The sequence below is a fragment of the Octodon degus genome, unplaced genomic scaffold, assembly GCF_000260255.1.
Source record: "Octodon degus isolate 3935 unplaced genomic scaffold, OctDeg1.0 scaffold00157, whole genome shotgun sequence".
NCBI lineage: Eukaryota > Metazoa > Chordata > Mammalia > Rodentia > Octodontidae > Octodon > Octodon degus.
In genome coordinates this window covers 6,245,029-6,268,849 of record NW_004524733.1, presented here as the reverse complement: position 1 = coordinate 6,268,849, position 23,821 = coordinate 6,245,029, and the positions used below count along the sequence as shown (strand labels likewise).

Below are 23,821 nucleotides of genomic sequence, written 5' to 3'. Positions count from 1 at the left end.
CCCCCAGCTGCCAATCAAAAGAGGCCTGGGCTCCACCAATCACAAGCCTGGCTCTGTCTGACGTTGCTTTTCCCATGGCGCGGAGCTTCTGGGAGTTGCAGTTTGAGGGCAGTTCTGGACTCGAAAGCGCCTTTCTTGTCCTCATGGACTTGGCCCCTAACAGTGCAGGACTACAAGCCCCAGGGTCCCTAGCGACCTCCGTAGTCAAGTTGCCGGTGAAGTTGGCCCACGATGACAGCTGGAGAATGGAGTCAGGTACGGAGAGCGGCTTCGTGCGAAACTGTGAGGAAGAGCTGGGGTGGGTGGTGTCTGGTGGTGCACTGAGTCGAACACTTGAAACGGGTGTTGAGGCGAAGCTAGATAATTGCTGGAGCCTAAAGGCTCTGTTTTCCCCGGGGCCCAGACCTGCTGTGGCAGGCGGAAGGGACAACAGTTGGAACTGAGTTCGAACCGATGACTGTAGCTACCCTCCCCCTCCCTGTCACCACCCAGGGAGTGGAAAAAAAGCAGGATTAAAGAAATCACGCTGGAGTGGCATCAGGCCAGGGTTCTACCACAGCAGTGAAAACACATGACACCATAGGAAGGTGTTGTGCCAGGGTGATGCCAAAGGCAGCGTATGATGATGCCCTGGGAGCCACTTGATAGCTAAGAGATCTCACTGAGACCATAGCTTGGTGACATTACCACTTCGTAAGGGTCATCCTCGGGATACCGTGGTGTGGTGTTCACTCTTTAATATCACAATAATTACGATTATTTTGAGGCTTTCTAGAACTATTACGCCGGTGGTGTTTCTTTTTGTGGAAATCCTAAATAATGTCGTAGCAAAAGAGATACAAGGCTTCTCCTTTACAGGGCATATCCAGAAGGGCATTTTGCCAAAACCATGTAATAATAAAGAATATATTCAAGAAAGAAACTGACCATTTTATGTCAATCATATTATCCTATAGAACAAGGCTTGGCCAAATTTCTGTAAAAAGCCAGGTAGTAAATATTTTAGGCTTTGTGGCCAAAAGGTAAAGTCTTTTATGACAAGAGAGAAAACAAATTTTAAGAAATGTTTACACATGAAATTCAAAAATAATAATTGTTTTACTAATAATAACATAAGAATGTACATTTTTGAACACAGAAAAACAGCATAGAATTCTTTTGAAGCAATAACATTTTGCTTACTTGGGAGTCAAAGTTAGTGTGCTCTATTACCAAAATTGACCCCAAATATTCATCCTTTAATACTGATTTATGAGATTTTACATATATCATCTTTGAAAATGTCTTTTCATACAAATAGGTGTGCAAAATACTGATGTCAATTCATGAACATATATTTAAATTTTTTTATTTAAATACATTTCTTAATGTTTCAGCATAGTTTTATATGGATAGAAAAGCTGCAAATATAGCAAGTACTGTTCCCATACATTCTTCATCCAATTTCCTGTTCTTTCCATGTTTTTTTTTTTTTTTGGGGAACCAGGGATTGAACTCAGGCCCTTCTGCTTGCTAGGGAAGCACTTATTCTACTGAGCCATCTCCCTGGCCCCTGTTCTTTCCGTTTTAATGACTTTTCAAATATGTTTTACATATCATAGAATTCAACTCTTTCAAAAGTATATAGTTAAATGATTTTACTAAGTTCATGGAGCGATGCATCTATCACCAAAAGCCAGTTTCAAAATGCTTTTATCTTCTCAATATGATCTCATTTTCACTTGCAGTTAATATCCATTCCCACTCCCAGCCTAAGCAACCAGTAATGTGTTCTTTTATCTCTATAAACTTGCCTATTTTAGACATCCCATGTAAATAAAATTATATAGTATGTGAGCTTTTTTGTCTGGCTTGTTTGATTTAGCCCAATGTTTTAAAGTTTCAACTGTATCGTATAACATTTATAAATGCTTTCTTCCTTTTTACTGTCAAATAATGTTCTACTTTATGAATCTAACACATTTTTGTCTGTCTAGTCAGCAGTTGATGGACATTTAGATTGTTTATGATTGTTGATTACTGCAACTAATTCTGCTGAGAACATTCTCATGTAGATCTTTTTGTGGGGGCATATGTTTTCATTTCTCTTTGGTACATATGTAAGTGTAGAATTACAGGGTCATAGGGAAGTTTTGTGTGTACCTTTTTAATTTTTAAAAACTCTTTTATTTATTTGGTACAGGATCTCTTAGTGATTGCATTTTTTTGGCATTGTATTAGGGACTGAACCTAGAACCTTTTTACTGAGCTACATCTTGAATCCTTTTAAATTATTTTGTTTTGTTTATTTTTATTTTTGGGACAAGGGCTCATGAAGTTGCCCAGGCTGGGCTTTAAGTTGTGATCCTCCTGCCTCTGTCTCCCAGAATGCTGGGATTATAGGTGTGTGCTACCATAGTCAGCTTTAATACAATCTTTTTGTTTGTTTGTTTGTTGGTACTGGGGATCAAACTCAGGACTTGTGCTTGCCAAGAAGGCACTTATGCCACTGAGCTATCTCCCCAGCCTTAATGGTATCTTTTTTTTTTTTTTTTTTTTTTTGGTGGTACCAGTGATTGAACTCAGGACCCTGTGCTTGCAAGGCAAGGACTTATTCCACTGAGCTGTCTCCCCAGCCCCTTAATGGTATCTTTTAAAGTGAAAACGTTTCCAATTTTGGTGATGACTAGTTTATCTTTTTTTCTTTTATGGAGCATGCATTGAATGTTATACCTATAAAGTCTGCCTAATCTCGTAACAATTGTTTTTCTTCTAGAAGTTTTATTGTTTTGCCTCTTACATTTAAGTCTCATTCAATTTGAGTTCAGTTTTCTGTATGGTGGGAGGTAAGTGCATATTTTTTCATGTGGATATTCAAATTGTCCGAGTACCATTTGTAGATTCTCTTATCAATACCATCTTACATTACTCTTTTATACTTGTCACAGCAGAAAAACCCACATTGGTATGTCACTGTTGACTGTACTTCACATATTTCCCGGTTTCACTAGTTTAGCTGACTCATACATGGTAGCATGTTACAGTCAGTCTGTCTCCTTATCATCTTGGTTTGTGATGATGTCTCAGACTTTGTTTTGACAACCTTGATAATTTTGAGATAACTTCTCAAATGCTTCATCCCTCAATTTGGTTTTATCTGATATGTTTCTTATGATTAGACTAGGATTATATTTTCAGGAGAAAAGCTCAGATATGATGTGTCATTCTCATCATATACTATTGAAATGCCCAGTCTCAGTCTCTGTCTTAGTGCACCCCGGGGGCGGGGCTGGCACAACAGGCTGGGGATGGAACCCCTGGCCCCTGAGTCTGCCTAAGCAGGTGTTTTAATCCACTAAGCTATCTGGCCAGCCTTCTTTTAAAATCTATTCTTTCATAAAATTAGCATACTGTTGCAGGCTACTAAAATAAATTAACCTATAAATAATCCATTGGTTATTTACTTCCTGTCTTAGTTTCCATGTTATTATTTCTGAGTTATTTGCTTTATAAGTGGTTTCTTTTAAATTTTTTTCTATTATGAATAATAAAAGAGCCACAAAACTTGCAAAAATAGCACATAAAGTTTCTATACAATATTCATCCAGTTTATCTCAATCATTGCATTATACCTAATTATAATACAATATTTAAACCATGAAATTGATACTGAAACAACTTTGTTATTTTTTGACATGCTGTAGATTGATTTAATCATCATTATAATCAGCAAACATTCCAATACTACTCAAATATCCTGTGCTACCTCTTTATTGTCATACCTTCCATGTATAGTCATAACTTCTGAAAAATACTAATGTGTCCTTCTAGGCTGCCAACTTGTTTATTTTATTTAACTTTATTTTTTTTTGGACTAGGGACAACACACGTAGGTCCCCCGTCTGTCTGTCTGTCTTTCTTTCTTTCTTTCTTTCTTTCTTTCTTTCTTTCTTTCTTTCTTTTGGCGGAACCGGGGATTGAACTCAGGCCTTTGAGCTTGCCAGGGAAGCGCTTATTCCACTAGTCATCTCCCCAGCCCCTGCCATCTTGTTTATATGTTATGTATTTTGACATGCTGTATTTTCATTTTCATTCAGTTAAATGTGTTTTTATTTTCCTTGAGACTTCCTGTTTGACCAATGGATTATTTAGAAGTTTGTTGCTTAATTTCCAATTGCTTGAGAACTAGTTTATTTTCATTCTGTCTTAATTTCTAGATTGATTCCATTATATTCAGAAAAACATTACAATCCCACCAACAGTGTACAAAAGTTCTAATTTCTTCAGATCCTTGCCTATGCTTGTTGTTTTTTATAGCCATCATAATGGATGTGAAGTGATTTGTAATTGAGGTTTTGATTTGCATTTCTCTGAACATTAGTAATAGTGGGTATCTTTTCATATGCTTGTTGGCCAATAAAAGTGTACGTCATGTTTGAGTAATGTTCTATTTAATTTTTTCCTCATTTTAAAATTAATTTGTTTGAATTCTTGTTGAGCTGTAGGACTACTTTACATATTCTGAATATTTATATATCTCAATGGTCATATATCCTAAATATTAATCATATATATAATTTTCAGATTTTTTTCTAACTCTGTAGTTTGCCCTTTCCCTGTTGGTTGTGGCTAATGCACAGTATTTTTGAATGTGATATAGTCTTATTTTTTATACTTATGCCATACTTTTTGTGTTATTTTCAAGTCTAATGTCATAAAAGTTTTACTATATGTTGTTTTCTAGGCATTTTATAGTTTTAGGTCTTGTGTTTAAGTCTTAATATATTTTCAGTTAATTTTTGTGCATGGTATATGATAGAGTTCAAGTTGATGCTTGCAGATATCCAGTGTTGCAAAAGTTTGTTGAACAGGCTGTCCTACATTGAGTCATCTTAGAACTCTTATTATTTGGTTATACATGCTAGTGTTTACTATCTGGACTTTCCATTACATTTCATTGGTCTACTTGTCTGCTTTCCTGCTAGAATTGTACTATTTTGTTTACTATACTTTCATAAAAAGTTTCAAAATCAAGAAAGTTTTTGTCTTCTAACTTTGTTCCTTTTAAAAATTGTTTTGACTAGTCAGAATCCTTTGGAATTGCATTTGAATTTTAGGCTGAATTTTTTTCTATTTCTTTTCTTTTTTTTTTGGTACTGGGGATCAAACTCAGGACCTTGCACTTCCCAGGAAGATGCTTATGCCACTGAGCTATCTCAGTCCTCTATTTCTGCAAAGAAAGTCATTGGGATTTTAAAAGGGATTGTTCTGAATTTGTTTATTTCTTTAGGTAAAAATGGACAACCTAAATCTTCCAATCTATGAGCATTTACTTTTGTTTTCTTTAATTTTTTTAGTGATATTTTGTGGTTTTTCGTTCAAAACAATATACAAAATGAAAAATGACTCAAAATAATAATTTAGTGCTGTACGTTTTTCAATAACATCAGGGTACATATGAATGGGGTACAATTCTTTGCTGCTTAGCAAAATTATTATTCATGCTAGAGGCTCTGCTTAATCAGACATTGACACCTCAGATGGCTTCTTTTTAATACAGTAGAATGGGAACTGGGCCTGTAGTCTTCTTGAGTGACTATGAAGCTAAGGCCCTGGAAGGACTGCCTAAGGGTAGACGGTGGAAGTTAAGAGAGGCAATACCAAGGTGTGAGTAGACAGAAACTAAACCTTGAATTTTATTTTAAAAAGCCTTCTCTGAGTACGCTTACCCACGTTCACCTCCTTTATATGGTTTCTTATAATATTTGCCTCTACTGTATAGTAAAAGCTCGGGTGACTCTGGAAAAAAGGGCATTTTTAACAGCTAGTTTTTCCAAATGGTTTATTATTTGTCCTATTTAAGCATCATGAATGACTAACATTTTAACCATTCTTAATGGAATTCTCTAAAATGAATCTGTTCCCATGACTTCTTAAATGTAGTACGGCTAAGGTACAGATCAGTGGTAGAATGTTTACTTCATATGTGCCAGACTGTGGGTTTAATTCCCACCAAGGCAAAATAACAATAACAAAATTGTAAAGAGTATATGGACCGTAAATCTCTTTTGTGTAAGGATCAATTTTTATGACTCTCAGCCTTATCACAGAACTCTTCCTGTCACTAAGTCTTTGAGCAGCATCTTTTGTAGAATACTACATATTAATGTATAAATATTATATTAGCCCATAAAACATGATATTCTAAGGAATATTGAAAGGTTTTTAGGGCTGGGGGGATAGCTCAGTGGCACAGCACCTGTCTGGAAAGTGTGAAGTTGTAAGTTTGATTACCAGTATAAAAAAACAAACAAAAAGACCTTACTTCCTCGGGTCTCAAATATGGAGTTCCAAGGAAATAAAACTCTAAGGCATACTGAAAGGTTTTTAATGTTTACCCCTTATTTAATGGTACCAGAACCTTAAATTTGGGTATTTGTGTTTGTGTGTAAGAATGCATATTAGGGTTTTTATGAATATCTGCCATTTTCCTTGTCATTTGTCCTGTTTTTTTTTTTTTTTCTGTATTTTAGGAAAGGGTCTACAGGGTGTTCAGGTTCTCACTACTAGATCGGACTCGTAGTGATCCACCTATTTACAGCCTCCCAAGAGCTGGGATTACAGGTGTGCACCACCACGCCCAGCCTCAATTGCCATCTCAGCACTCCTTGGGGGCGGGGCTGGCATGGCAGGCCCAGGGGATTGAACCCCCAGTCCCTGTGCCTACTTGCAGGCACTTTAATCCACTGAGCTATTTGTCTGGCCCTTGTCCCATTTTGTTACTGTCAAGCTACTTTTGTATATTGTCTCCCTGTCCCTACCTGGATAGACACACTAAAAGCTTCTTGATTGGACCTGCTGCCTGACAGGAATGCTGCTCAAGGATCCTGAGAGTTTTAGGATTTACCTCCTCTGATCCCTTTTGGTTCTTTATATGGATGCTTGCTCTGGTGGAGAGCATCACTAGGGGACTATGAACTGCATCTCAGGAATGCAAGCCAGTAGAGCCCTTGAAACCAGATCACTCTTAATTTTTCCTTTTTAGACTCTCACACTGCAGGGCTTTCCAATTGGCGGTTGTCTGCACAGTCCTATGGATAACCCACTACGAATACTGGACCATATTGGATTATTTTGCTGAATTCTCGCACCTGCAATATTTAAATGGCAATAGAATACACATCTCTGACAAAACTAAAGAGGGGATACAAATGAAGGACCATTTTATATCTGTATATACAAAATAAGATAGATATGCAGCTACTTTCTCTTAGTTCAGTGAGAAGAAAGATTTGTACAAATAGTGTTTAGACAAGATATAATGTCTGCATTTTGTACTATGAATAACTACTATGAAGACAACAATATGCATTGTATTAATTATTATAACTATCCTACTAACCTGTTTTGAAACTGCCTCAATGTTATTTCTTTCTCAATAAAATTAATTTAAAAATGAAGGGCCAATTTGTAGTGAAAAAATATATTTGTATATACAAAATAGTTAGCATAGATATACATCTACTTTCTCTTAGTTCAATGAGAAGAAATATTTGTACTAATAGTGTTTAGACAAGATATCATGTCTGCATCTTGTACTATGAATAACTACTACGAAGACAACAACATGCATTAATTATTGTAACTGTCCTTCTAACCTGTTTTGAAACTGTCTCATTGCTATTTCTTTCTCAATAAAATTAATATAAAAACTGTTTAAGCATAAACTGCTGCTTTCAAAAGACCAGCAGAAATCGACAATTATCCAAACCATTCTGCATATATACCTAAATAGATCTTTTTCCCTTCTTTCTTTTGTCCTTTTCCTCATCCAAGATTTTCCTTCCCATTGAACAATTTCTTTTCCTTTAACAGTATCTGTTGTACCTTTTAGATTTTCATTACTCTTTCAGTTTCTCACACTAGCGAGATAATATGATATTTGCATATGTGAATATGATTTGTTTCACTTACCAATATAATCTCTAGCTGTATCCATTTATCTTCAAAAGACTTGAATTTGTCTTTTTTATAGCTGAATAATACTCCTTTGTGTAAACATACCATGTCTTTTTTATCCATTCCTCAGTAGATGGGCATTTGGGTTGTTTCCAAGATTTAGCTATGACAAATTGTGCTGCTATAAACATGGGCTCACATATATCACTGTGGTATGATGATTTCAGTTCTTTTGGAAAAATACCTAGATGGGTAACAACTGGCTTGAATAAGACCACCAATCCTGGATTTTTGAGGAATCTCCATACTGATTTCCCTAGTACTTGTACCAGTCTGCTGTACTACTGGGAGTACTACTCCCAGCAACAGTGGAGAAGGGTTCCTTTTTCTCCACAGCCTCGCCTGCATTTGTTATTGGCTGACTTCTTGATGTTAGCCATTCTTTATGGCATAATATAGTATCTCAGCAGACTGTACATCAGACAAAGGCCTCCTATCTAGAACATATAAAGAATTAAAAAAATCAGACCTCCAATATTCAAAGACCCAATCCAAAAATGGGCATCTGAGATGAATATGCAATTCACAAATGAAGAGATACAAATGGCAAATGAATGTATGAAAAAATGTTCAACATCATTGATCATTCAAGACATGCAAATTAAAATGACACTGAGGTACAAAGTGTTTTGGAGTAACTCTAGGCTATATCACCAAATAAACTTCAGAAGTTGACATGAGAAAATTATTTTCTATTTAGGGCTGTAGTAGAGTATTTGAGGTTAGCAACAAGCAGTTTAGAGTGAAGATCGCTTTATAATTTCATTACAGAACTCATGATGAATGGCATAGAAGGGCATTAAAGTGCTATATGTATAGCATATGTGTTACAGAAGCAATTCAAAGTTCTCAGTATATGAACCAAATATTACGTGATTGAGGGTGCATCTATAGCCTACCACTGGGAAAAGCAAGGAAGGGAGTTATCAGTTATACTTACTTTTGTGCATCCATTTTCAGTATTTTAATGGAGTTTTTTCAACTTCTTAGAGATGTTAGAAATTGAGTGTATTTGTTGGTCCCGACTCTAGTGAAATATAAAATATGTAAAACTGGAATACAAGCTTTCAAATACAAGTACACTTGTTATTGACTACACCCAGGTATGAGGGTTTATTAAATATTTGGGTTGAGGCACATTTTTGGCTTTTTGAGACAGGGTCTTATTATTTTCAAAGGCTAACTTTGAACTTACTATGTAGCCCAGGCCAGCCTCAAACTGGTGGCAATCCCCCTGCCTCAGCCTTGCAAGTGCTGGGATTACAGGTATGTGTCACCATGACTGGCTGGTTTTAGGCATATTAACAGTTCTTAAGTTTACAAATCAATTTTATATCAATTTTTAAAAATCATTTATTAAAAAAGTCATTTATCTATTTAATTTGGTACAGGGTCTTGCTACGTAGCTTGGACTCATAGTGATCCTCCCATCTCAGCCTCCCCAGCTCTGGGATAACAGGCATGCATCATCACACCTGGTTTCAGTGACTGGGGCCAGCACAGCATGCAGTACTGGGAGTCGAACTCAGGTCCTTGCACTTTCCAGGCAGGTGCTTAGACCACTGAGCTATCTCCCTAGCCCCTATATCAATTTTTTGATTTGATCCTTATTACAAAGCCATAGACAAAGTATTATTTTCTTTTTATGAATGAGGATAGGCAGCCTCAAGAGCTTGCAGTACTGGCCCAAGGTTGCTTGATCATGAAAGGCAGAGCAGAAAAAAGACCTATCTCTCCTAATTGATAGGCCATCAGTATAGTTGTTCTTCTATGGTCTCTTTTAACAAGATTTGGTGAACATACTTGTTACAACATAAACTCGGCCACACTCAAATTTTAGACTGTGTATTTGAGCAGACTGATTAATGAATTGTGAAACCATAAGTAATTTGACTTCATAGAGGGGACATGAAGGAAAAACTTATGTGTCATGTGTTTAGAAGCAAGACAGAAACAATATTTAATTGTTTACAATAGAAAGTCCCTAGATATTAACTGGTAGTTTCTGATAGATGAATTCTTTTATTAGATAGTAGCTGAAAGTTTTTGACTGATTAAAGTTAAGGTTCATTTTCTTGTTTACACTGAGTTGGAAATTGATTTGCTTAAGTAGGAATCTAATACACTGGAGCCACCTTGGCCTAGTAGCCATCCTAAAAAAAATACAAATTCAGTATATTCTCCTAATGTAGACCAGATAATGCTATAGTAAGAAAGAACAATTCATATATTAGTGAATCCATAGTCATAGAATCTATAAATATAGCTAACTTTTGGGATTCTCATAAATTAAAAATATGAATAACTTACCTTCATAGATAATATCTGAAGTTCCTAACTGCTTGTATTTAGATTTGATGTATATGCATATACAGGGAGTAGAATAAATGAATATACTTCCACTTTTGATAATGAAAAAACATATTGTTGTTAGCAAATCTTAATCTCTATTGTCACTGTACCAGAAGCATGTGAGTATAGGGACTTACCTTTTTAAAGTTTTTCTTTAAAGTGTTCTTTTTTTTTTTTTTTTACAAACTTTATTTTTATTTTTATGTATTAAGTACAGGGTCTACAGGGTCTCACTACACAGATCAGACTCATAGTGATTCTTCTGTTTTCAGCCTCCCAAGCAGTGGGATTACAGGCACACGCCACCACTCCCAGTATCATTTGCTGTCCCAGTGTGCCCTGGGTGCGGGACTGGCATGGCATGCTGGGGATCGAACCCCAGTCCCTGCATCTGCTTAAGCAGGTGCTTTAATCCGCTGAGCTATCTGGCCAACCATTAAACTATTCTTATAGATAGTCAAGTGCACAAAATTTAAGGTAAAGGTCAGTGAAATGTTATGTATGTGTAAACTTAACCTAGATGAAGATATGGATATTTCTAGTGCCTCAGAATATCGTTGCTTCCCTCATTTAGTGCCCTTTTACCAGGGGAACAACTGTTTTAACCACTATCATTATAGTTTTGCCTGCCTTCAAACTTTATGTCACTACAATCATGCTGTATGACTTAGTTATTTTTTTCTTATTGCTTAGACAAAATACCTGGCACCCAAAGTGAAAGGAGAAAAGGTTTATTTAGCTCACAGTTTGTAGAGGTTTCAGTTAGTAGCCGGTTGTTCCAAGGCATGGTGGCATGGCAGAGGGACATCACAGAGATGAAACAGTTATGGAAGGCAGAAGACAACAAGCTACAAGTGATAAACAGTGACTCTCTGGCCCTTATATGTTATTCAGATTACACACTCCTTGAGCAGGTAGTACTCACACCCACAGTGGGGCAGCCTTAATCCTAGCAGCACATACCCTAGATCCAGCCACCTAGAGGAAAAGCCCCACCCATGATCAAATAATGCTTTGGGGATCCTTCTCAACATAAGGCATAACACTATATATATTCCTTTGTGTCAATCTTTTCTTTAATAGAATGTTTACAAAATTTATTTTTTTTTCATTGCTATGTGGGATCCCTATGTACAATATACTATTTTTTAAAAATCCATTGCTTTATTGATGGATTTAGGTTGTTTCTAGGTTTGGGATATTATGAATAAATGTACAGTAGATATTTTTTAACCATACTTTTGGCAGATATAGCCAGTCTTTTCTTAAAGATAAAACTTAAGAGGAAAATTTTTAGGGAATGTACAATAACAAAGACCATAATTTTTCAATTTGGAAAGTCTTAATGAAGGAACTGATATCTGAGTATCATATAAGCAAAGCCACTTCATGAAGAGTCACATTTGAAGATGAAATTCGGCCTGTGTTTTGTTTAACAGGTTCAGATTTCCTGCCTGTCAGACATTAGAGAATGTTTTTACTTTAGCCCATTGGCTATGTCTTTTGTGCTTGTGGGTAGATATTTATTTTCCTGCACATCATAGGTAAGGAGACTTTTAACTGCCAGCTCTATCTTTCTTCGATGATGTCACATTGTCTTTTATTGAGCAGCATGGCTTAAATGATCATAAATACCATGGGAAAATCAAGTTAACTTTACAGAAATTTGCCTTAGGATTAACTTGGAATGCATCTTTGCTTTGAAAGTGAATGTACATGTATAATTTTATATAATCTTAAAACTTTGGCAGTATAATTTTACATTACTTCTAAAGTAAAGAATTTTTAAATATCATTTGTCTACTGGTAACATTTAGTAATGAACTGTGATGTTGAAAGGTTATGGGGAAAATTCCTGTGGTCTAAGAAGGGGATGAGGTGACTATAAACTGAAGAGAAAACTAGGAAAGTGCTTCAAATGAAGTGTGTTTTCTGGAAAGGACACTAGTTCTGTGATAGTGTAACACTTAGCATGCTAAGAGATCCACTTTAACCCTTCCCTCAACAGAGAGTCATTTCTAGTCTTTTTCTTTTCTTTTTTCTTTTTTTTTTTGGTGGAACCAGGGATTGAACTCAGACCCTTGTGCTTGCCAGGGAAGTGCGTATTCTACTGAGCCATCTCCCTGGCCTCTCTAGTCTTTTCTTTTTAACAGAATTTATATAGTTGAAAACATAGAGATTGTTTTATAGGCACTGACCTGGCACACAACTTCTGGTCTACAAATTTCAGAATACCACCAGTGGAGGTATTAGAAACACTTCAGGAGTCCCATGAAGCCTGAATCAATAGCCTTTCCAAGGCTGCCATCTCCTGGTTCCAGCTGCCTCTCCAGCCTCAATTCACTGCTAGTCTCTATATCTCTTGGCCCTCAATGTTTTGTTACAAGCTTCTTTTGCCTGGATTATTCTTTCTCTCTTCAATTTGCTTCATTCTCATTCATCCTTTAAGGTTGTCTTAAACCTTTCTAAAACATCATCATGGCCCTAGATTGGCTTAATTGTCCTCTTTTATATTCCCTTACCCTTCTGTGCAGACACCCATCATGTAGTGTCAACATGAACTTTCCTCTTCCATTAGACTTGGAATTGCTAAGATATGTTGCTATCCTCCTGGCCTAGGACAGGATTGTTACATTTACATTTCAATAGACATATCAACCACTTTTTACATGTAAGTGTTTGGAAAACTGTGAAGGGTTTCACCAAGACTTGGACTGTGCTCTCTCTCTGCTCTCTGTCTTGGTTACTTTTTCATTGCTGAGAAAAAAATGCCTGGCCCCCAAGTAAACATTACACAGCCTTCAGAGGATGAGTTATCAGGTACTATGACCAGAGCTGTAGGAAACTCATAGATGATCACTATGTCAACTGAGATTTTAAGGAGTTGATTCCAATAGCAAAGAGATGACATATCCACATTTAACAGTAATCTAAAGTACAAAAGTCACAGTATCATAAAAGAACTATAAATAAATAAAGTTGGAGTTTTGGAAGAAGAAATTTTCCCCAACTTCTTATTGGAAAAATTGAAGAACAATTTATAAAGAAAATTTCATTTGAGATAGGGCGGAAGGGCAAGTAGGACAGGAATAAGCAAAGATAAAAATATCCTGTGTATCATGCAGCTTATTTTACATAAAAAGTTAGATCCTATTAAAGAAGTGATGAGTAGTAGAAAACAACTGGAAATATAGGAAGGCCCTTTAATATCATGTTTAGGAGTTTGTATTTGATTTCCTATCAGTTTTGGAAGATTGGAAGTTACTGAATTAGTGACACTAGCAGAAGGACCCCTTAATCTGGCAATGGCATATCTTAGTATCTTCATATGATATCTTCATATGATATGATATGGAATATCTTAGCAAATCATTCTGAATTTAGTTGATAGTTTTACTGAATAGTGTAAATATTGTAAAACCTTTAGCTTCTTAACCTTTGCCAGTCTTTTATCACTAGAAATCTAGATTAAGTAACAGAGCATATAACTGATTAATTTGTGTTTTTATTTTATTTATTTTTTTTTGTGGTACTGGGGATGGAACGCAGGACCCTACGCTTGCCAGGCAAGTGCTTATTCTACTGAGCTATCTCCCTGGGCCCTATAACTGATTAATTCTGAGAAATTAAAATTAAAATTGACAGGAGAAAAAAGCATTACCAAGACATAAGTGCCTCATAAAAATGTACAGACATATAAAGTATTATTTGCTTAAGAATTATGCACAAAACATTGCCTTTAGCTGTTAGAAAAATCCAGACATATTATATAAGTTATACTGGCAATGTTTATTCTTTTGGGGTCATTTTGGATTACATCCTGTTAAATATAATTATACTGTTTTAACCTCAGTCTGTCTACTCTTATTCTCCCCTATAAACAGTGAGTAGTGCATTGTCAACGTGTTTTATGGTATGCTATATAACTATAGCATTTGGCCTCTTGCCAGTTTAGGCAGGTCTTCAACACTTTAGGCCTGGATTACTGCAAAAACTTTCTCATTGCTCTCCTTGCCTTGAATCCAGCTTTCATTATGACAACAATGTATGATGAAAAAAATACTGTATGGACAGTAAGATTAGTTGGGCTTGAGTTCTGGTTATACCTTTCACTATCTATGTGACTATGTGATCTTCCCTCTCGTGAGATTCTTTTCCTTCAACTGCAAAATAAAAAAATAGATCCTTCTCTGGATATCTCAAGAGGTTATCTCCATGATCACATGAAAGTACTTTGAAAACTAAATATCATTACTAAGAAATGTAATCTACTGGCTGTCTTCATGCATCCTGTTTAGGTTACTGTTTTACTGTTGAGAAAAATACCCAATATGCAAAATAAGGGAGGAAAGGTTTGTTTTAGCTTACAGTTTGTAGAGTTTTTAGTCCATAGTTGGCTGACTCCAAAGCTGGATGGCATGGATGAGAGATATCACAGAGAGAAAGTGGTCCATGTCAGAGTGGGTAAGAGACAGCATCCACCAAGAAGCAGCAAGTAGCAAGCTCCCTTTCCCTTTTGTCACATGCAGGCTATGAACCTTTTGAGTGGTACTATTCACACCCAGGATGGGGCTTCCATTATCTACACCCAGAGCTATGTTAATTCCAACCAATGGACTGATGTAGTATCACATACCCTTAATCCCAGTGTCATACATCCTAGATCCAGCCAGGACCAAGAAGTTCCACCTATGAGTGCATGACAATTTAAGGAAATATCTATATACAAGCCATAACACACTCCAGAAATCAAGTCCCATGCCAATTCTTTTATCTCATTTTTCAATATTTTCCAGAACCTACTTCCTCTTCAGTGTATACAGAGTTACAGTATTCCCCTCATGAGAAGTATTCTCTTATCTCTGCTCTTTAACATATAGGTAATAATCTATAGACCAGTTTAAATTCTGCTTCCTTCTTGATGATTCCAATGTTTATTGATCTCACCCTAAATATTTACAGCATGTAGTTATTGTCAATATTTTCTTGTACATTGTTGTTTTTGTTGATAATAGCTCCTTTATATAAGGTTCATATCTGTAACTAGATTTTGATTTCATGATGCTAGGCTGGTTCATTCAATGTTTAGTGAATGTTCATGAGGCCATATTTTAAAATCAAAATGTTTTACTAGAGTCATCAAATATTCAAGGCTATAGGACAAATTACCATCCCTGAAACTGGAGAAAAAAAGGAAAGAATATGACATGTGTTAGTCAGCTTCCTATTACTGTGACAAAGTATTTGAGATAAAGGAATGAAAGAAAAGTCAAGTATGGTGGTACATACCTCTTAGCCCAGCACTCTGGGAGGCTGAGGCAGAAGGGCTGCAAGTTCTTCCCAGTGTGGGTGATTCAATTAGACACTGTCTTAATTTTTTTGAGGAACCAGGGATTGAACTCAGGCCCTTGCGCTTGCCAGGGAAGCGCTTATTCCACTGAGCCATCTCCCCAGCCCTTGTCTTATTTTTTTTTTTTAAAAAGGTGAAGATATAGCTCAGTGCAAAGAGCCTGGGCTCAGTCATCTGTCTGTCTATGTCTGTCTCTGTGTCTGTGTCTGTCTCTGTCTCTCTCTGTCACACAAACATACACACAGATGCATGCTTATTTTTGGCATACAGTTTCAGAGGTTTTAGTTCAGGGTTAGCTGACCCTGTTGCTCTAGGCTCTGGTAGCAGAGTACATCATAAAGGAAGCATGTGGTGCTGGAAAGGCCTGATCACCTCACGGTGTGACTGGGAAGCAAGGGAAACTGAAATGGTCCAGGACCCCAACATCTCTCTCCGTGGCATAGCTTCCTTCCTCTAGGGCCTGCCTCCTCTTAATAGTGCCACAGGCTGGTGCCCAAACCTTTAACACATGACTCTGTCCAAATTACAGAGTCACAGCTGGGAGCTGACACACTGGAGCTAGGACCTGGTAGAAAGACTCAACTAACCATGTTGAACTGCAGGTGCCGAGTCTGGAGGAACTTGAGAGTTACCTGTGAAGAGTCCCACCTTATTTCCATCATGAAGCCTGGAAAAAAACTGTTTGTGTTTAACCAGCAAGGAGGGAAAAGTAACATTCAGGAGTGCTCTCCCTGCATTCTCTATAACCAGGGCTAGCTAGCCAGCAAGATAAAAGACCTTATCAGAGCCTTATTAAACATGGACCAAGGAATATGCCCAATTCCAGTACCAGAATGCACCATTTTCTCTTTAATTCTTGTAGAACCAAGTTCAGAACTTAATGAATAATTTTGAGTTCATTTATTTAGAAATTTATGTAGGGGCTGAGGAGATGGCTCAGTGGAATAAGTGCTTCCCTGGCTAGTGCAAGGACCTGAGTTCAATCCCCGGTTCCACAAGAAAAAAAAAAAAAGAAAGAAAGAAAGAGAAAAAAGAAAAAAGAAAGAAAGAAATCCATGTAAAGACTCTTAAGAGAAGTCTTTCTATGGCTTGGAATACCCTTCCTAGCAACTCATCCTACTCTCATAGTAGGAAAACCTTTAGAATAGATCAGGTTGATTTTTCTTTTTTTTTTTGGTGGAACCGGGGATCGAACTCAGGCCCTTGCGCTTGCCAGGGAAGTGCTTATTCCACTGAGCCATCTCTCCGGCCAGGTTGATTTTTCTGAGACAATGATCTGTTCTATATCCATTCTGTCCCATATGGGAGTAGTCAGCCACATATGACTTGTGTTCTTAAAATGTGACTAGTGGTATAAGTAACTGAATTGGGAGGGGTGTCTGAGGATTGAATTCAGGTCCTTGTACATATAGATTACAAATGAAATATACTCCCCCCCCCTAAAATTTAAATTGTATTCAATGCTTTAGTGTAGTATAGGCCTAGACAATGATTTTCTAAAATTTTTTCTGTAGTACCGTAATTAAAACTACCTTTTTATGTATTTAATATAGGGTCTACAGGGTCTCACTGCACGGCTCAGACTCGTAGTGTTCCTCCTGTTTTCAGCCTTCCAAGATTTGGGAGTATAGGCGCATACCACCATTCCCAGTCTCAATTGCCATCTCAGAACAGAATGGGGACCAAGCTGGCATGGCATGCTGGGGATTGGGGATTGAACCCTGGTCCCTGAGCCTGCCTAAACAGGGGCTTTAGTCCGCTGAGCTATCTGGCCAGCCCTTAAAATTGCATGTTAAATTGTAGCTAGCATTTTTATCAAAGTAATCCAATGAAAAATACATTTTAAATTTCAACTTTATATATATATATGAAAGTATATTTACCATTATAATGTATAGTATACTCTAACTTTCTGTTCTATATTGACTTCAACTCACAATAGGTTTCACAACCACTAATACACTACCACGTACAGTTTTAGAATATACTGTATATTTTATAGATAGAGAATCTGAGGCCCAAAGAATTACAGTAGGTATATTAGATATCTTTCACATTGTTGGAACAAAATACTCAATACCTGAAACTTAAAGAAGGAAAGGTTTATTTTGGTTTAGGGTGTTCAGAGGACTTAATCCCTGATTGGTCAGTTCCAGGGCAGAAACAGTGTGACAGAAGAGCCTGGTGGAGGGAAGCTGCTCAACTCCTGGCAGCCAGCAAGAGAGAGAAAAGGGAGCAGCTGAGGGCAAGAATACACCCTTCCAGGTCACAATGCCAGTGACCTGCTACATCTAACCAGTCCCTAACTCCACAAGGGAAACAAGCAGGGTATTGTCTAGATCTAAACCGTCACATTCCAAAGTTCCCATGAACTTTCTTTTCAAAGGAAAGGGTTACAGTTTTGCACTTTGGAGCCTGAGATGGATAGGGTCTTGCTGATTTATGAGATTCCCTCAAGATATCTTTCCTTTGTCTCCACACAAAATACTTGGCTTCTTTTTAATGCTGATCTTTTCAGCAACCAAGCTGTCTTTTGCCCCTCCTTTCAAGTGCTTCCTAATTATCAAAACTTCAAACTTTTCCAACCACTTAGCCCTGCTGTTTGCTCCCAGTTTTCTCTATAAATTTAGTTAAAATCAGCCAGCACTACTGTTGCTGCATCCTGAATGTTGAGCTGCCTTGAAATTTCCTCTACCCGATCAGTTAGTCTCATACACTTAAATCCTACCTCACATAAAGTCTTAAGATATGGGCAGAATGTAGACTAATTCTTTGCTGGAATAAAACATGTATGACTCCTAGTCTGGTTTTAATAGAATCCTCATTCCCAACTGAAACCTACTAATCCTGGCCTTTACTGTCTCCATTCCTATCAGCATTCTGGTTTTCTGAGCTCAGACCAGTATCATACATCAAACACTACTCACTATGTTCTAAGGCTTTTCTGGCTTGCATTGCCAATATTTCTAAATTCCTCCTACAAACCAGTTTCAAAAGTTTTGAAACCACATGGTCAGTTATAATCACAGAAACTATGGACTCTTACTAACTTCACTGGTTCTTTGCTGACTTGCCCTGAAATTTGTAAGGTGTCACTCTTATGTTCCCCTACTGCTTGCACTAGTCAGTTAAACACAATATCATAAAGTCCTCTACTTAATGATAATCTTTTAGTTAAAATTCCCAGATCTAAAATTGATACTTTTCTCTTAGGGAATCAGAGTTTATGCTGTTTTATAGAGAAATCATTTATGTCTTTTGGATTATTTCACAACCTATCTTTGAAAGGGTATGTATTGCTGTATAAATTTAAGAAAACTTGCAATTTTGTATGTGAAAATCCATTTAAAATTCCAGAGTCTGTTATGTAGCTCAGTGCATGGTGCCTGCCTGCCAAGTGTGAGGCTCTGAGTTCAATTCCTAGTACAAGAAAAGACTGAAAAGAAATTCTAAGAGTTGCCCAGTCTTCTAGTTTCCAAGTTGTTGGTTGTCAGAAAAGCAGAACATAGGAGAAAAGGTGAATGAAAATGGGGCAGGGCCTGTATTGGAGAGCAGGGACTGAAAAAGAACTGGGTAGCAGGGAAATCCAGAAGGATGGGGTGAAAGCACATTTTTGGGCCATGTCGGAGTTGTGATCTTTTGGAATTTTTACTACCTTCTTAGGCTGCTAACCATCCTGCAATCTACCATGCCTCTCTTCAAAATCTCTGTGCAGGTAGACTTGCACTTCATTTTCTGTTAATTAAAAAAAATGACAAACCTTTCCCTTTGTCTACCAGATCTGTGAAATTCAGGTGTTCTGTGTAGGCCAAGAATTATTATCTCTCTACCTCTCTTATACTGTTTTTGTCCACATCTTATTTTTCACATGTGAAAACTGCAAGTTATTTTTCACTCTTGCCCTTCTCTGCCCCATGCTGCACTTAGTTGTTTGCCCAGTCCTTTTGATGTTTCCTCCCACAGGAATTTCTTCCCACTCTCCTTACTGTGTTTGTTTTATTGGCATTAAAGTTCACCATTGATGCCTCCTTTTCTAGGTTTGGAAAGATCAGTTTCACCCCACTGGGAATTAAGTATTTGTCTCCTTTCCTTCCCATACCTTCCACATAACTTTCCTTTTACTCAATATGTTTCATATTGTTGTTTCCAGAAATAGCCTCTGCAATAGATTCAAAACTTTGAGAAGGTAGAGGCCTATGTCATGGATAATTTTATCTTTTGTGCATACTACGTATTAGAAACTTGTAAAACTTATGGAATGAGACATGAATGACTATTCAGTTATTACCATATGTGGGAAGCCACTCTAAGAACACATGAGGATGTGACCCCATTTGTCTATCACAGATGGATAGTGGGATACAGTTATATAATCATGATTTAGCACAGGTACACATGCATGTGCTGGCTACAGCACTATACAAGATGTAAGTATGAGATAACAACTTGCATAAGAATTATACAATAAGGATGCAGGCAGCTCTTGCTCTTGCTCTTAGGCTCTTGTACTCTTGTGCTCTGCTGTGTTCCATATTGCCTGGTAGTGTTGCTAGTGTCTTGTATATGTGTATTCTTTAACCTTGGGACCTGAACCATGAAAATCTCCCTGGGGCCTCCCAAGTGGGCCGATATTATACATCTTTTCCATATATTTTCTTATGCTTTTCAAGATGTGACCTTAAATTATGTTGAATATGTATATATTGAACATTGTTTTTTTATTTTTAAAGAGAGTACAAATTAGAATTAAAACAGAAAAATTAAAAGTGATTCAGAATTTCACTTAAAGTAATATGAATTTCATAGTATTTGTTGTAATGCATAGTGTTATCTTCCAACCAGTTTTTCATTACCAGATATATGCATGTAAAATTGGGAGAAGAAAAAAAGAAAGATATGTATAAGAAACTAAGAAGGTAAAAAGGGGAAAGAATTGAAAAAGGAGATGAAACAAATTAAAACATTATCTGATTCTTTCCATAGACCAGCAGAAATGCACAATATAGTTGTCTAAGCCATCCTGCTTACATACATAGATAAATCTCTTTCCCCTACTCCCTCTCCTGTCCTCCTTAACTCAATAGCTCTTTCCTTTTGAATAAGTTCATTTTCCCAGTATATATTGTACCCTTCAGATTACATTATTCTCTTCTAGGTTCTCACACTAAGGAGACAATACGATGTTTGCACATGTGAGTCTGATTTATTTCACTTAAGAGTATGTTCTCTAGTTGCATCCATGTACTGTTAAAAAATGCAAATTTATTCTGTTTTATAGCTGAATAATACTCCATTGTGTAAAAGTGAACCATCAGTGTCCTGGCAAGCTGTTAGAACTTACTAGTCCTTGAAATTCTATGGTCTTTTGATGACACTTTAAAAAGTTTGTGTTGTCCCTTTCTTTAGCATATGCTTCACAGAACCTACGAGCTTTGATGTACAAGTGTTTTTGTTAAGCTGTACCAAAATTTTGTTTTTCAAAGCAATTTTCCCATTTACTTGCAATTTTCCAAAATAACCCTGAAAAAATGCTGGAAAAATTAAGACAAAAATGTCAGCGGACAGCCAAATCGCTCAGCGGATTAAAGAGCCTGCAAGCAGGTGCAGGTGCGGGTGTGTGTGTGTGTGTTCAAACCCCAGGCCTGCTGTGCCAGCCCTGCCCCCGGGGTGTGCCGAGAAGGCAACTGAGACTGGGTGTGGTGGCACGCGCCTGTAATCCCAGATCTTGGGAGGCTGTAATAGTCACCCAAAGAGTCAAGTGCAAAAGAGTGCGGGACATCTGCCCATATACTAGAGACCCAAAGAATCCAGCTGAGTTCCTGGATCCCTCAGCTGGATGGAAATGAACTGAAATCTTACAAGAATTTGAAGAATATTTATTTAAGAAAATTGGCAACATATTGGTAAGAGGAGTAAGCTTTGTAATGTTTTCACTTGCCCTGTACCTATCCCTTGCTCCATAACTCTTAAGCTTCCTTGAAAATCAAGAGCTTCAATCACAGGGAAAACTAGCAGCGTGATAGCCACCAGTGAAAATAAAATGGGGTTGGAGCTTGAGGTGAATTAACTAATGGGCAGCAGGTAGCATCCAGCTGGAATGAATCACTGTGGTTCTGAGGTAGAAGGCCCACCTGAGGATTTTTGCCAACAACCTAAAAGGAGAGCTAGAGGAGAAATGGTGTGCTGTTCACTCTCCTGGAGAAGCTTGTTATACTGGCTTTCCTGTTGTGAATTTAGTTCTTATCATTGGAGGAGCTTGAGTCTTCAGTTGCTGAGAATGGCTGTGGTTCTTTTTGGAGGAGCTCTGGTCTTTGATCATTGCTTCCTGGCTCCAATTCAGATCCCTCAGACTGCTGGCACAGATCCTTCATCCCACTGGTGCAGACTTTCTAGTTTCTACACTTTGCACCTTCCCAGTGCAGTCCTTGATACAGACTTGCATGAGACATTGTTGTGGACACTAGGCCTCCTGTTGGACTCATGGGGTCATTACTGTGGCTCTAGGTCTTTAGCTGGACTCATGTGGGATGTTGCTGTGGGATCCAGGCCCTTAGCTGGAATCTTTTGGTCTCTAGTGTGTGAATACAACCCTGCACTCTTTTGCTGAGTAGGTTCTACGTGCTCCTTCTGGCTGTTATCACTCATCTGGCTGGATGTTAAAGACATGCCAGAACATGTACATAGAGCCCCTTTGTGAAGACAAAAACTTTTTGGTTCGAGAAGTTTAAGAAAATCTTTGTCCAGTTATTATTTGACCACTAACCCAGCAGAAGATTGAGTGCAATAATTATTATTAAAGTAAAATTGAAGAGGTGAAGAAACATGTCTTCCCTCAAACCGATGGCAGCTAATTCTTATTCTATGAAGCTGCATGTTTGTAAACCTTTCTGTCTCATCCTCAGATCTTTAAACAGACTGAAAGAGTAGAGAACTCATATCAGGTTTATTAATTTTTGAAAGCAAGTTGTAATGAAATCTTATCGCTGTTACTCAGAAGCAATTGTGTTTCATGTTAGATTTGACTACTAGAGTACAACCACTTTCCAGATTGCTTTATCATCTGAATTCTCCTTGTATGGGATCTATTCCTTTTTATTCCCTTAAACTGATTATGTACAATTTCCCTGTGCCTCTGCTTTTTGCCTCTGTCAAAATCATCTTTGTTCTTCATTTCATTTATTCCATACATGTAGCATTGACTATGGGCAAGAAGACTGCATTTAGAGTCTGTCTTCTAAGAGAAAAATCAAGACTACAGACTGAAATGACCCTCACGCTGGCTCAACTAGGCCTGAGAGAGGGGAAAGAGCCAGAATCAAATTCTTTGGCTACCATTTTTCTCAGAGCTATCCCAAATGAAGCAGGGCAGTTGTCACAAGCATTAAAGGTCTGTACTAATTTGACCAGATAGCTTGGCAATAACTCACCAAAACAGGGCTGGTGATAGAGAAATGGTTTTGGGGGGCGAGTACTAAAAATATCAGAGCTCATGCACACATGGTGTACACTGATCCATTGCCACCCTTCCTCACCCTTTCTTGGGTTCCAGAGTGGGTGTTGTTTTCTCACAGTTCTGTCAAGTTAGTTTTTCTGATTTTCTTTTTCTTTCTAAGCTACACCATAGATCCATTTTCATTCTCATTCCTGTGAGGAGTGGAAAGGTACAGTGTGACTTACTCTGTCTTGATCCACGCCACCACTTCCTGGGGATATCCTGACCCAGATGATCATTTTTGGCCTGTTATTTTTTGAGCAGAGGCCAGGGGCTGAGGCCAGCAGCAGAGAAGCACAGGGCACAGGTCCACTTGCAGATTTGGTACCAGTTTGTGCTCACTGGGGAACAAAGTAGATATTGCATTTCTGAATTCTTTAAATTGGAAACACTAACAGAACTAGAATTTAATAATTAAAATATAGGAAAAGGTTATTTAAATCTCTAAAAGATTTGAACTCTATAACATGTTTAAAAAAAAGCAGTGCCTCTGGTTAACTGTTTCTAAAAGCACCTTTGCAAGTTATAACCTCAATTTGCATCAAAATATTTTTCTTTTTATAATCAGAGGATTTGCTCTATTTAGGAGCATTTATTCCCTTTAAAATTATTTTTATTTTCTTTTAAAG

The 23,821-nt window shown here is 37.4% G+C and overlaps 1 protein-coding gene across 5 annotated transcripts in view; it reads left to right on the top strand.

Moving 5' to 3' along the window:
- Positions 1–23,821, top strand: part of Atg4a (autophagy related 4A cysteine peptidase) — a 59,568-nt gene that overhangs the window by 1,423 nt on the left and 34,324 nt on the right. For 2 of the 5 annotated variants that reach the window (XM_023702718.1, XM_023702716.1), the window contains exon 1: positions 221–255. The exons of 1 other annotated variant lie outside the window; for it this stretch is intronic. Coding sequence is in view for 1 of the 4 variants with exons in the window: in XM_004642618.1 (XP_004642675.1) it covers positions 144–255 (112 nt within the window). In the remaining 3 variants the exon portion in view is untranslated. Of the gene's footprint in view, positions 1–96; positions 256–23,821 lie in introns of those variants that run through there. 2 more of the 5 variants (XM_004642618.1, XM_023702717.1) reach the window with 2 other exon arrangements.